Source organism: Mauremys mutica, chromosome 5, assembly GCF_020497125.1.
Source record: "Mauremys mutica isolate MM-2020 ecotype Southern chromosome 5, ASM2049712v1, whole genome shotgun sequence".
Taxonomy (NCBI): domain Eukaryota; kingdom Metazoa; phylum Chordata; order Testudines; family Geoemydidae; genus Mauremys; species Mauremys mutica.
Genome location: NC_059076.1, coordinates 143,599,163 through 143,612,946, shown reverse-complemented (window position 1 = coordinate 143,612,946; position 13,784 = coordinate 143,599,163). Strand labels below are relative to the sequence as shown.

Genomic DNA, 13,784 nt, shown 5'->3' with positions numbered 1-13,784 from the left:
GGCACGTGCTTGGTATGGGCACCCATGCCTTTCCCACTGAACTGGCCTTACTGGAATCCGTGGGCAATGTACAGGGTAAAACACCACAGGCCTCCTAGTCCACCAAGATCAAGAGCTGCACAATCCCCATTCCCATCTATCCCAGCATCCTCAGAAACACAAGAGGAAGTGATGGAGGAAACAGAACATACCTGACCAGGAAGCCTCATCACCTGCACACCTCTCATCTTCGTCACCGGATGAAACCATAATGCCCCCAGCACTGGGGATGATTTTAAGGCCTTTAGGTAACAGAATCCTTAGATGTTTCTTTAGAACAGGTACCTGAATCTCAACATAAGCTACTGGACATACTCCAGTGATCTCCATCAGCAAGGATAGCTTTGCCGATCGATGATGCTATTATGGAGCCTGCAAAAACCATAAGGCAGACACCAGCAACAGCTCCCCGATCATGCAAAAGATGGGTCAAATAATATTATGTGACATCTAAAGGTGCTGAGTTTTCATTTACACACCCCACACCAATTCACTAGTGGTGGAGGCTGTAAACGAGAGGGGAAAAGAACACCACTCTAGAACAACCCCATATGACAAAGATTGGAAAAGATTGGATTTCTTAGGCCGCAAGGCCTATTCCTCTGCAACACTTCAGTTACGCTTAGCTAGTTATGCAGCTCTACTGGTGAAATACATCCACACCATCTTTTCGCAAATATCAGAATTTATTGACAATTTGCCGCCTGATGATAAAAAAGAACAATTTAAAGTGAATATTGCTGAAGGACATCTCAGCCAGGATGACCTTGCAGGCCTCTCTTGACTCCGCAGACACGGCAGCATGATCCATTGCAACATCTGTGGTTATGTGCCGGGCATCCTGGCTCTATCTCTCGGGGCCCCCAGGGAGGTCCAGGCAACAGTCAAGGACTTACCGTTCGAAGGCCCAAAATTATTTGCAGCCAAAATGGATGACTCTTTCCACACTCTTAAAGACTCAAGGGCAACCTGAAAATCCTTGGGTATCTACACAGCTGCAAATAAAAAGAAACAGGGCAGGTGTTATACCCAGAGATTCCGATCACCACCATACGCACAAAATAGACAGTAGGACCAATGCCGCAAGCAAAGGCAAACCAGACGTTAACAGCCACAAAACCAACCTTCAACATCCCAACAATCCAAAACTAGACAGCAGTTTTTAAGGTGTGGTTGAGGGCACGAGACAACCGCTCATTCTAATGCTAGAAACAGAAACTACCTCCCAACCATTCGGAGATCATTTGTCACCTTTTCACCTAGTCTGGTGCAGCATCACGACAGACAGTTGAGTTTTAGAAATGATCCAAACTGGTTACTCCATCCCCTTTATCGTCATCTCACCCATCCTCCCTCCCCGTCCCTCTTCGGGGACCCCTCTCTTGAGTCACTGTTGCAACAGGAAGTAAATAATCTTATTTATCTAGGCGCAGTGGAACCTGTGCCAACTCAACACAGAGGGAAAGGGTTCTATTCAAATTATTTTCTCACGCAGAAAAAGACAGGCGGATGGAGACCCATATTGGATCTAAGGAAACTCAACAAATTTGTAAAAACCCAACATTTCAAGATGGTGACAGTATCAACCATAATTCCAGTGTTAGAAAAGGGGGACTGGCTCTTGGCCCTCGACCAGCAGGAGGTGTATTTCCACATTACCATCCACCCATCACACAGAAGATTCTTGAGGTCCATCCTAGGGAAACAACACTTCCAATACAAAGTACTAGCCTTTGGCTTGTCCGTTGCCCTGTCACAGACTCACAGATAGTGCCCACTCGTGGCCCCATAGGGTTCGTGGGGGGTTCCCCTTCCAGTGCGACAGCCCTTCTTGGGAGTCCACTCTCTCTCGGGGTCAGGCCCCTTCACCTCCCGGAGCCGCACCTCTCTGAGCCTTAGTACACCTGTTTCTCACCGTGGGCTCCCTCAGGGAGTCCAATCGCTCTGGACCTCCCAGGCCTCCACCCCTGAAGGGGTTGATGCCCCCTGTTCTCTAGACCGGAGTGACTCTCAGCCAGCGTAACACAGGAGGGTTTATTGAGCATTGAACCCAGCACAGGAAACTCTCCGGCCTCAAGCCTGGCCTCCCTCAGCCCAGCACATCCCAGTCCCCCTGCATCCTGGTGACCTCTGCTTGCTCCGCCTCTTCAGCCCCGAGCCCCCTTGCTTCCCAGATGGGCATCCGATATCCCTGGCCCCAAGCCCCACCTCTGTCCATTGTCTTCTCTCCAGGTAAATAGGGTCGTAAATCGGCTGATCAGTTCACTGGGATCCTCTCTTCGCAGCCAATTGTCCTCCCACTGGCAAGAACCAGCTGCGACTCCTGAGCGGGGTCTCCAGGTCGTCAGGTCACCAGTTGCTGGGGTCTCCATCCTCCAGGCCATTGGCCGGGGTCCCAAGTTCCCTCTCCGGTCCTCTGTACCAACAAACTCCCTCTCCCCTCACCTCATTAATCCAGTAACACCCGGGGACACTGAGTCCCACTCCCTCTGCATGCAACCCACTGGAAAACATGGAAAAACCAAGAAACCCCCCCACTTCGTCACATGCCTCAAGGGTTTTCTCCAAAGTTCTAGGTGTCATGGTGGCATACTTCTGCAGACACGGAGTCATGATATTTCCATACTTGGACGATTGCCTCATAAGGGCACAAACATAACAAGAAGCAATAAACACCACACAGAGTATGATAACCCTTTTCACAAGCCTAGGGTTATAGATAAATGTGTAGAAGTCCACACTGATTCCTGTCCAGAAATTGGAATTCATAGGAGCCTGTCCCGACTGTTCAACAGCAACAGCAATACTACCTCAGCAATGCTTCATCACACTAGTCAATTTAATTTAGACATTGATGGACAGCTTATAAACATCAGCCAGAACCTATTTACAGCTCTTGGGGCATATGCCAGCAACATCATTTGTTGTCAAACACATCAGATTTCACATGAGATGCCTGCAGGCCTGGCTTCGAACAGTGCACATACCACACAGGCACAACCTAAACAGATGTGTTACAATGCCATGCAGAGTCAAAGACTCCCTAAAATGGTGGACACAACCAAAGAACGTCTGTTCAGGAGTCCAATTTCTACAAAGAACTCCAACCATGATAATCATTGTTGACAACAGGGCACCACTACCCCTGAAATGGATCTTTACTGGCTCCTTATGGAGCAGACTACTGTCATACCAGTGAAAAAAGTCCACAGTAATTGTCTTCAGTACAAAGCATTTCCTGAGCAGGAGTTACATAAGCTGTAAAGGGTTATATTAAGCACATAACTCCTCTGTTAGACATTAAGTGCTAGACATTAAGAGCTATACATTCCTTTTAACGAGTCTCTCTTTCACAAACATACACAAACAGGCCCTGCGCTGGCCTCACGCAGTTCCTGCTTGACAAACAGAGAAGGTGGTTACCAATTTTATAGACGGCGTCTTTCCTCCTGGTCTGTTCTTTTCCGCTCTCTGGTCTGTCTCTGATTCCCTGGTTGCCTTGAGGCACCTCTGGTTCACAGTCTTACTCGAGCCCACAGAGCGGAGTTTTAGCTACTCTGTCTAGCAGCGTTGCTTCTTCAAGCGTCAGTTAAGGAATCCCAGCCACAGTAATTTACTTTGCTTGATTCTTATGTAACCCTTCTGCCCGTCTGAGTTGGTGGCAGCAACAAGGCCTGGGTTCAGTATATAGGGGTTCCGTTTCAATAACAATGCAAAACTGGCTCGAGCCCCCACCCAGTGACCTGGGACAATTACATACCACACTCCCCCCCGCCCCACAGGCGCCTCTACAAGGCAATGCTTCCCCTCTTGCAAGCACGGAGTCTGAGTGTAGCAAAATCCTTTTAATAAAAGAGGGAAAAATGCGGCACTATGTTGGAGAAACACCACAAACAGGATTCATAACACAAACCATGAGCAAAAGACCCCCCCCCCAAGTAAGTTTGGCAGTATCCTTTTCCCCTCAGGGTCTGAAGTCCAGCAACCCCCACCAAAAAAATCACCCAAAGTCCCAAAAGTCCATCACCCCAAAAGTCTCCTGAGTCCAGCAACCCAAAAATCACCCAAAAGTCCAACAACCCAAAAGTCTCTGTCCCTGGTCAGTGCAGCTCCAGAGTTAAAAAGTTTATCTACAGAGTTTTACCTCCAAGCCCGGGGGTGGGGGGGACAGGGGTGTTAAGGGGCACCTTACATGGTCCAAGGCCAACTGCCCCGCCTCTCCATGGGGTTCTGCTGCAGCCTTCACCGCAAGCCGCTCCACCAGCCATCCTGTGAGCTGCTCCAGCCGTTCCGCAAACTGCTCTGCTCTGCCAGCTGTCCCGTGAGCTGCGCCAGTTGTCCCACAAACTGCTCTGCTCTGCCACCTGCTCAGCAATGTATCTGCAGGCTCCCCCACAGCACTCAGTGATTTCAGCTCTCAGTAATTTTAGTCTCTGTAGTGATTTCAGCTTGTAGTAGGGGAGCCTCAGTGCTGGTGCACCATTGGCCCAAAGTGAATTAATCTCAGCAGCCTGTAACTAGACTCCTAATGGAATTAAAATTAGCTTTGATATTCCACGGCAGAGAAAGGAGGAAATGCAGTTGGTATTTCAGGCCCTCAAAAAGGGCCCATGCCATTAGGTGCAAATACCTGTCCCCACCTTCTCTCAATTCACTGGGTTTTGGAACCCATGTCCCTTGTCTAGGGAGTGCTACTTAGTTGAGGGCGAGTCCTTCTGTCATAAGACAGTTTCCTTGTCCTTGAGTCACATAATCAGGGTAGCAACACTTTATTCTTCCTGCCCCAATAACAGAGAAACTGGGGATCCCACAGCAGCCAAAGTGACCCTTTTGGGCTGCTGTGGGCTCATGCTAGGCGGGGTGGTGCTTTTGTGTGCTTGCAGTTGAGGTCATGGCTTTTCAGTCAGTTTCTATTTAGGACTCTGTGACCAGGTGTCAAGCTTTAGTTCAGTGCAGGTAGAGCGGAGGGAAGCAGAGATGGATGTGTAAGCACTCATATTCTCAGGGCAGCCATGGGCCTACCTGGCCATAGCATAAATTGATTGACATGCAGGCTAACCCTGGCTCCCTCTGACCTGTGAGCAGATAGGAATTGGCGCAGGAGTTGCACTCATTCAGGAGACTCCTTCACTCAAGGAAGTCACCAGGTCACTTTTGATTTTTCTTTTGTATTTTACCTCCTTTCTTTCCCCCTGTAACATATGCAGAAATGAAATGCCACATCTCATTAACATAGCATTGAAGCTGTGAAAGCCAGCAGGGAATTCCCAGTCCAGCAGGGTCCAATTCTCTTTTCATTCACAGCACTGGCATTCCATTGACTTCAGTGGAATTACTACTGACTGGTACAGATGGGAGTGAGTGGAGAATCACGCCACAGTCACTCCTGCCAGGGTCATTCAGCCACTTTCCTCATAGGGAGCATTTCTGAATGCTGACTTGGGCAGTGGATGTGGGTGAGGCTGGCTGGGGGACAGGGAGGGCTGGCTGACTTGGAGGTGCAGCCAAAGGGCTCAGTCAGTGCCTAGGTCAATAGCAAATAAGGACCGACTGAATGAATGAGTTTGTTTCCATGCAGTTGACCTTCTGGGGCTGCTGAAATGGCGGTCGAAGCCCAACCTCCTGGCTGGAAACCTCCAGAAGCTAATGAATGTGGATGGAGGAGAAGTCATCAAGGTAAGCAGGGTCCTTGCAGCCTAGCTCTTTAGAGCTTCTCCTGGGCCAGCCACAGGAAGAACATCCCCTGTCCTCATTCCTAACAGCTGCCGCTTTCCACCCCTTTAGAAAAAGAGAACTGGAAAGTGAAGATTCAGCAGGCAAAGCCTGGTGAGCAGGCCCGGGGAAGAGTGGGCAAGGGAGCTGACAATACAGCAGTGAGGATATAGGCCAGTGCCACGCTGAGTGGCGTGTGAAGACGGCTCCAGCCTGGAACAGGGAGGGGCTGTCCTTTTCTCTCTAGCTCTGGGAGACCCCACCTGGGATCTGATGCTCAGCTCTGGGCACCTCATTGCCAGAGCGATAGTTACTGACAAACTGTTTGGAGCTCAGAGAGGAACCACAGAAATATTGAGGGGTCACAGGCTGAGTTGTTGATATCGTAGTGACATCCAAGGGGCCTAACGGGGATCAGGGCCCACTGGGCTGGGTGCAGCACAGGCAGAGGGAGGCAAGTACGGGAAGAGATCAGGGAGCCACAGTGACTGGGATGTGTGGCCTGTTACACTGACAGGAAGGGGTTAATCTGGGGGAAAGGCAGCAGATTTCAGTAGCTCTCAGAAACCACACTGCAGAAACAACAACTGACAGTGCTGCCTAGTGGTCACGCAAACATTGGCAGGACGTCTCTCCATTGAAGCTCAGCCCTGTCCTTTGGCGTCTCTGCTCCAAGAGTTTCCAGTCCTCCTCTTAGCCAGAGGCTTGAGGGCTAGGCCCTTGACCAGTCACAGTCTTTTCCAGTCAGCCTCTCACTGGAGGTGAAGGCTCCCATTGTATTGCCTCTCGGCGGGGGTGGGGGAGCCTGGGCCACCCTCTCCACTGGACTCCAGTCCAGGGCTCAGTGGTGGGCAGCTATACCCTACATCTCGGGGTGTTAAGCTGCTGCCCTCTCTGCTCCCCCCATCCCCTGGACCACTTCCTACCCCAGTCTCCTTCAGCTTCCCAGAGTAACTCGCTCCAGCCAAGTCTCTGAGCCGCACGCTCCGACCCCTGCTCCTCCCCTATGGGTTTGCACAGGTCTGTGTTGTCAAGTGCCAGGCAGTGAGCTGCTGGGCAGTAACTTCCCCTCACAGCAGCCACCCGCTCCGTTCCACTGCCTGCCTTTGAGCTGCTCTGCTCTCCTTTTTACAGCCCAGCCTCCAGCGTTTGCAGGGGTGTCTGGGCAGGGCTGGTCATAACTCCTTGCTCCAGTGTGGGTTTGTATAACCATCACACACATCCTACCCGCAGGTCATGAACAGCCAGTGAAATGCTGCCATGATGCTTCTCACTTGGCCTTTCGTTGGTAAATGGTAGAAGATATGGGGAGTGTCTGTATCTCTGAGGGGCATGAACTATGGTGGAATGAGGAGGTATCAAATGAAACAAAGAAAAGGGGGAATTTAGGCCAAGTATGAGAAGAACCCTCCTGTCAGGGAGATGGATAAGGATGGAAAATTGTCTTCCCGGGAAGAGCTGTGATAGGGTGGGTTAACTGATTTAAATCAAGTGATTTAAATGACCTATTTAAATCAGCAAGCAGGAAACCTTTTAAAGTCATCTATTTTAACCGTGTTCTGCATTTGTAATTTTCCTAAAGAGCAGTTGATTCTCACTGGTTGGAAACCATTAAATGTGTTGATTTGCAGCCAAATGTAGTCTTTACACTAAATTTGGTGCTTCTTTTTGCTAACCAGGAAGATACAGTGTATCTATACACCTTAATTTAAGCTGTTATGCAGCCTAACTTACATTTGTTCAGCTTCTTAATTTTTACATTTTTATTGTATTAGAAAATGTTGAATGATGCATTTCTTATTTACTTTGAGTAATTTTTTACTTGTGATTTGTATCAAGCTCTATTTGAATGGAAATTCAAATTCATTAAAATGCAAACAGAATTGTTAATTACAACTACCTTAAATTTGCTGAAAACAAGAAAAAAAGTGTACTGAAAAGCTTATCAAAACATGTTTTGCATTTAAGATTGATTTATAAAAGTTAGTGAATTGAACTGATTATTTCTGGTCACAGTGTCCTTCAGGATTTTAGAACTTTTATATCTCATCCTCTCACAGCTACTTTTTATTCACAGATTGGAAGAGGAAAATAAGTGTTCTTGCTTTTTCCACTCCCAATTGTTTTCTTAACTTTGAATGAACTGGTCATTAAATGGAACTAGTCAAATAAACTGAAAAAAAGAAAATATTCTCTGTACTTGCAGAAGAGGCTACTGCTATCAAAAGCTAGTGTAGCCCTTCAACAAACTCTAGTTTGAGTTCTGAGTGAGTCACTTCCACCAGTTCAATGCTTTGACTTACTTTAAAACTTGAGAGCAAGCATGTACTGCTTAATATTCTTTTTTTGTATTTAATTTATATGATTTTAGTATATTAAATTAAGGCTCTAACATAGGTTGTCAATTTAAAATTTAATTTTAAATATTAAAAAATAAACTTGTATTTAATTTAAATAAAAGAAATCTGATTTAAATAAAATATCTGAATTTTTTAAAAAAATAAATGATTTTTATCTCCCTGGGCCGGAAGCACCATACTGGAGAAAACTGAGGTGAACAGATTATAAGGGCCAATATTGCGCAGGGACTGAGGAGTACGTTCCTGTTCTTTTTCGAGTATATGTCCACATGGGTGCTCCACTGTAGGATGCGCACACGCCCATGCACTCTTGCCTGGAGACTGTAAAGCAGTGTCTGTGGGCCCAAGCCTGTGCAGAGCAGCTCCTCGTGTTCCCGTATGAGGCATGTAGGGAGGTGTGCACCTGCTGTCACTCACCTGCAGCTCGAGATGGAGCATTTTGCAGCTTCCCGCCTTTCTCACTTATTGTGAAATGTTCTTATTTCGTTATTTACTTTGGTTATTTTTGTCATTTTTTTAAAATTAAATTTTATTTCAACACAGTCATGCTTTCAAAGGGGGGTTACTCCTTTTTTCAGGACCTTAGTTATGGCTTTGGCATGACAGCTCATGCTGAAAACCCCACCTGGCATTTAAGCCTTGCCAGGCCTGCTACAGGTTTTTTACCTGCAGGAAAAGCACTCTAGCTCTCACCAGTGTCTTGGTGATACCCACATCCCATCAAAGTGCAAGGTCTGCTAAGTGTTTAAAGGCAGGTCTAGAAAGGACAGAGAGGCTAGGGTGAAATTCTTCCTAGTGGTACGATCCCTAGTTCCTGAGGGGTCTGCTCCCACCTCCCCGGTACATCAGCCTGAACATTTCAGGCCACTTTGGTGACTATTGGAAACTAGTTGGCAGCACAAGAGACTAAGCCTTCTAGGGGAAAAAAGCCTCTTTCACTTTCCAGAGAAACGAAAAAATCTCATTCCTGGGAGACTCTGACTGCAACCGATACTGAGACATCAGTACTGCATAAGAAGTAGTGTGTGAAGAAGTCTTCTCTTAGGGTAGCTTCTATCTCGGTTCCCTCTGACACCTCTCAGCACTGTGATGTATCCAGAATTACTCCTCAGGCTCTGTTTTTGTTGCCTTCTTACAGTTCCAAGGTCAGAAAAGCCCCTCTGACCTCTCTGGTATCACATTCACCATCTCCTCACTGATCCTTTTTCCTGCTCTGGTACTGACTCAGACTTTGAACATAGGCTATCATAGCCCTCCACCACCCTCCAGATCCTTTTCCCTGGAGTATCTTCTAGTCTCAGACGAACCAGAGTCTCCCCCTACTAAGGAGGTCTACTAGAATTCCTTCTCTGGTACTGCTCCGCCAGCTGCAACAAGACCCTTAGTTGGGCTTCCAACCCTTGGTACTGGCATTGATGCCTGAGGTTCCCCCTCTTAACCCAGGAGAGGATACTTCTGACTCTGAGGTCTGGTGCAGGGCTCTGCATCACACTCTCCGGAGTCCATTTACAGAAGAAGACCTTCTAGAGCCCACCAAGCACGCTTGACATCGGGGATATGAATACTCTTGGGGACCCCTGGAACCTCTGGGAGCAATTCGGTGAACAGTTTTACAGGGTGCCAGCTAGAAACAAACCCCAACATCCATCGGTACCGCATTATGCACAGGCACCACAGAGCATCCTCTGGTACCACTTGCCTCTTTGGTAATGAGAAAAACACAAGATGAATAAGAGCCACAGACTGAAGAAAACTCCCCTCCTTCAGCCAGGTCGTCTTCCTTCCCATATGAGGCAGTAATGCCACCACTGCCCTCTTACGTTGATGACTTTAAGGCTTTCCAGGACCTCATGAAACACCTGGCAGACTCCATCCAGATTCCATGAGAAGAGGTACAAGAGTCCCAACACTCCCTGATGAACATTTTAAACATCACCCCCACACTCCACCCTCTCCTGAGGGAAAGTTTGCCCTACCAATTAATGAGGCACTGTTATTGCCTGCAAGTGCTCTATGGCAAACACCTGCCACCACTCAGCCCACCTGCCAGAGAGCAGATTAAAAATATTCAAGTTAAGGGAATGGATCACTTCTTCCACCATCCTGTCCCTAATTCCCTGGTGGTGGACTTGGTCAATGAAAAGCGTTACTAAAGCCAGGCTCATTCTAGACCCTTTCCTTTGGGCAAAGAGTCCAAATGATTAGACCTACTGGGCAGGAGGAGCTACTCATTGGTAGCTCTTCAATTTTGAATTGGAAACCATCAGGCCTTGATGGCAAAATGAGTCTTTAGCAATTATTCTAAGTTCACACACTTTATTGAACACCTGCCACAAAAAGACCAATTTCAGTCCCTCATCTCTGAGGGTTAATTGATTGCAAAAGCCTCCTTGTGGACTGTTCGCAGTGCTGCTGATACAACTGAAGACCTTGCCTTTGAACGACCAAAACTCCGCACTCCATATCCTTACAGATTCAAGAGCAACGCTACCGTCACTGGGAATTTATGTGCCTGCAACAAAGAGACATTTTAGCAGAACTTAAACTCCACAACGTTCCAGACTTTCCAGTACTATGCACACCAGTCCTTTCCTAGCCCTTTGGAGCCTTTGAGGAAATTCAAACCTCAGAAAAGCAAACCACCTCGCTTTACAACTACCCAGTCTACACCCCTATATAAGGGATGATTTTGATGCCTTGGTTGAAGGCGTTGAGCAACTTTTTCCCCAGGATCCTCTACTGTACAACTCTACTGTCCATCCCTCTTTTGGAAACTGACTGTTCCACTTCCTACCTGCCTGGGAGCAGATCACCTCAGACAAATTAGAGGTGGATATTAGAGGTCTAATCTAGACCATTCCTGTAAGTTGTCTGTCCAACCTGCTCTTAAAAATCTCCAATGACGTGGATTCCAAAGCTTTCCTCGGCAATTTATTCCAGTGCTTAACCACCCTGACAGTCAGGAAGTTGTTCCTAATGTCCAACCTAAACCGCCATTGCTGCAATTTGAGCCCATTGCTTCTTGTCCTATGCTCAGAGGATAAGGAGCACAATTTATCACTCTTCTTTATGACAACCTTTTACATACTTGAAAACTGTTATGTCCCCTCTCAGTCTTCTCTTCTCCAGCCTAAACAAACCCAATTTTTTCAATCTTTCCTCATAGGTCATGTTTTCTAGATCTTTAATAATTTGTGTTGCTTTTCTCTGGACTTTCTCCAATTTGTCCACATCTTTCCTGAAATGTGGCACCCACAACTGGACACAATACTCCAGCTGAGACCTAATCAGCGTGGAGTAGAGCAGAAAAATTACTTCTTGTGTCTTGCTTACAACACTCCTGCTAATACATCCCAGAATGATGTTTGCTTTTTTTTGCAACAGCATTACACTGTTGACTCATATTTAGCTTGTGATCCACCCCCAGATTCCTTTCTGCAGTGCTCCTTCCTAGGCAGTCATTTCCCATTTTGTATGCATGCAACTGATGGTTCCTTCCTAAGTGCAGCACTTTGCATTTGTCCTGATTGAATTTCATCTTATTTACTTCAGACCATTTCTCCAGTTTATCAAGATCATTTTGAATTCTAATCCTGTCCTCCAAAGCACTTGCAACCCCTCCCAGCTTGGTATCATACACAAAATTTGTAAGTGTACACTCTATGCCATTATCTAAATCATTGATGAAGATATTGAACAGAACCAGACCCAGAACCTATCCCTGAGGGACCCCACTTGATATGTGCGATCCACTGGTCTAGATAATACTTAGTCTTGCCTTGAGTGCAGGGATCTGGACTAGATGACCTCTTGAGGTCCTTTCCAATTCTATGAGTCTTTGATTCTCCCAAGGAGCTCTTAAGGCAGAAGGTACAATCTCTCCTGCTCTTGGGGATGATCGAAACAGTTCTACTCAAGTTTGTTGGAAGAGGGTTCTATTCCAACTATTTCCTAGTCCTCAAAGAAGATTAGGATGGAGACCAATCCTTGATCTCAGAAACTTGAACACCCATGCCCTTTTTCAGCACTTCAGAATGGTGATGTTAGCCATAGGATCATAGAACTGGAAGGGACCTTGAGAGGTCATCTAGTCCAGTCCCCTGCACTCAAGGCAGGACTAAGTATTATCTATATCACCCCTGACAGATGTTTGTCCAACCTGCTCTTAAAAATCCCTAATGATGGAGATTCCACAACCTCCCTAGGCAATTTATTCCGGTGCTTAACCACTCTGACAGTTAGGAAGTTTTTCCTAATGTCCAACCTAAACCGCCCTTGCTGCAATTTAAGCCCTTTACTTCTCGCAATTTAAGCCCATTCCATCATAATTCCAATCCTAGATCCAGGAAACTGTTTCATCACCTTTGACCTATCGTACGCCTACTTTCATGTAACTATCCACCCATCCCTCAAGCATTTCCCATGTTTTGTAATATGCTCAGATCATTACCAGTATGGAGTCCTCCCCTTTGGACTCTCTACAGCCCCAAGCCTCTTTACAGAGGTCCTCTTCTTGGTAGTTGCCTGCCTGCATCAGTGGGGCATCACAGCATTCCCATACTTGGACAACTGGCTCCTCAGGTGTTGGTCAGCGCTAGAGGCTCAGTTGGCAAGGGACTGCCCCTATTTCAATCCCTGGGTTTCTGTGTCAATCTGAAGAAGCCTACACTGACTCCAGTCCAGAAGATAGGGAGTCTAGAGTAGCTCTGTTGAAGTCTAACTGCCAGCGCCTGCTTGCCCAAGGAGTGGTTCTCTACTATGTCCAGTCTGATCTCGACAGTACAGTGCAGCCCACAAATAACTGCAAGGACCTGCTTACAACTCTTGGGCCACATGTATGCCTCAATGTTCGTCACATCTCATGTGTCTCAGGAGCCTTCCGACATGGCTAGGACTGTGTACACCCCAAACAGACATAGTCTCTCCAAACGCATCACCGTACCTCCAACAGTTCTGGACTCTGTCAGGTAGTGGAAGGAGTTCCCAGTGACGGTCTGCATGGGAACTCCATTCTCACATTCCCCACCCTCAAGGATCCTCACAACAGATACCTCACTTTTGCAAAGGGGAGCTCAACACCAAAGGGCCACAGCCCTAGGGAAGTGGTCTGCACAAGAGGCCACGCTCCACATTAACTTCCTAGAGCTAGGAGCAATTGGATATGCTTGCCAACACTTCCTTCAGTGTACAGGATCACTCCATCAGGGTAATGCTGGACAACAAGGCAGCAATGTACTATATCAATCGGCAGGATGGAGCAAGATCTCAGTCCTTATATAGAGAATTGCTAAAACTCTGGAACTGGTGCATTTCCCATCAGATAGAAATCTCAGCAGTTTATCTACCAGGCCTCCAGAATACAATTGAAGACTCCATCAGCAGGAACTTCCATCAGGACCACAAATGGGAGCTCAACAATTCTGTCTTCCTCAGCATCTGCCAAACCTGGGCTTCTCCCAGAAGCAGATCTTTGTTACCCCAATCAACACAAAATGTCTCCTCCTCTGCTCCAAGGGAAGATACAGCTGCAACTCATTAGGAAATGCTCTGATAAGACCATGGCCTGTACCCTGCTATATGCTTACCCATCTCTACCTCTGATCCTCCTTGTTCAAACTGCGACAGGAACACGCGAGGGTTATTTTCATAACACTGTCCTGGCCAAGACAAGTA

At 47.1% G+C, this 13,784-nt stretch overlaps 1 protein-coding gene across 4 annotated transcripts in view; it reads left to right on the top strand.

Moving 5' to 3' along the window:
- Positions 1-13,784, top strand: part of LOC123370842 (dedicator of cytokinesis protein 2-like) — a 336,056-nt gene that overhangs the window by 102,105 nt on the left and 220,167 nt on the right. For all 4 annotated transcript variants that reach the window (XM_045017656.1, XM_045017657.1, XM_045017655.1 and 1 more), the window contains one exon: positions 5,618-5,715. In XM_045017656.1, coding sequence (XP_044873591.1) covers positions 5,618-5,715 — 98 coding nt within the window. The remainder of the gene's footprint in view (positions 1-5,617; positions 5,716-13,784) is intronic.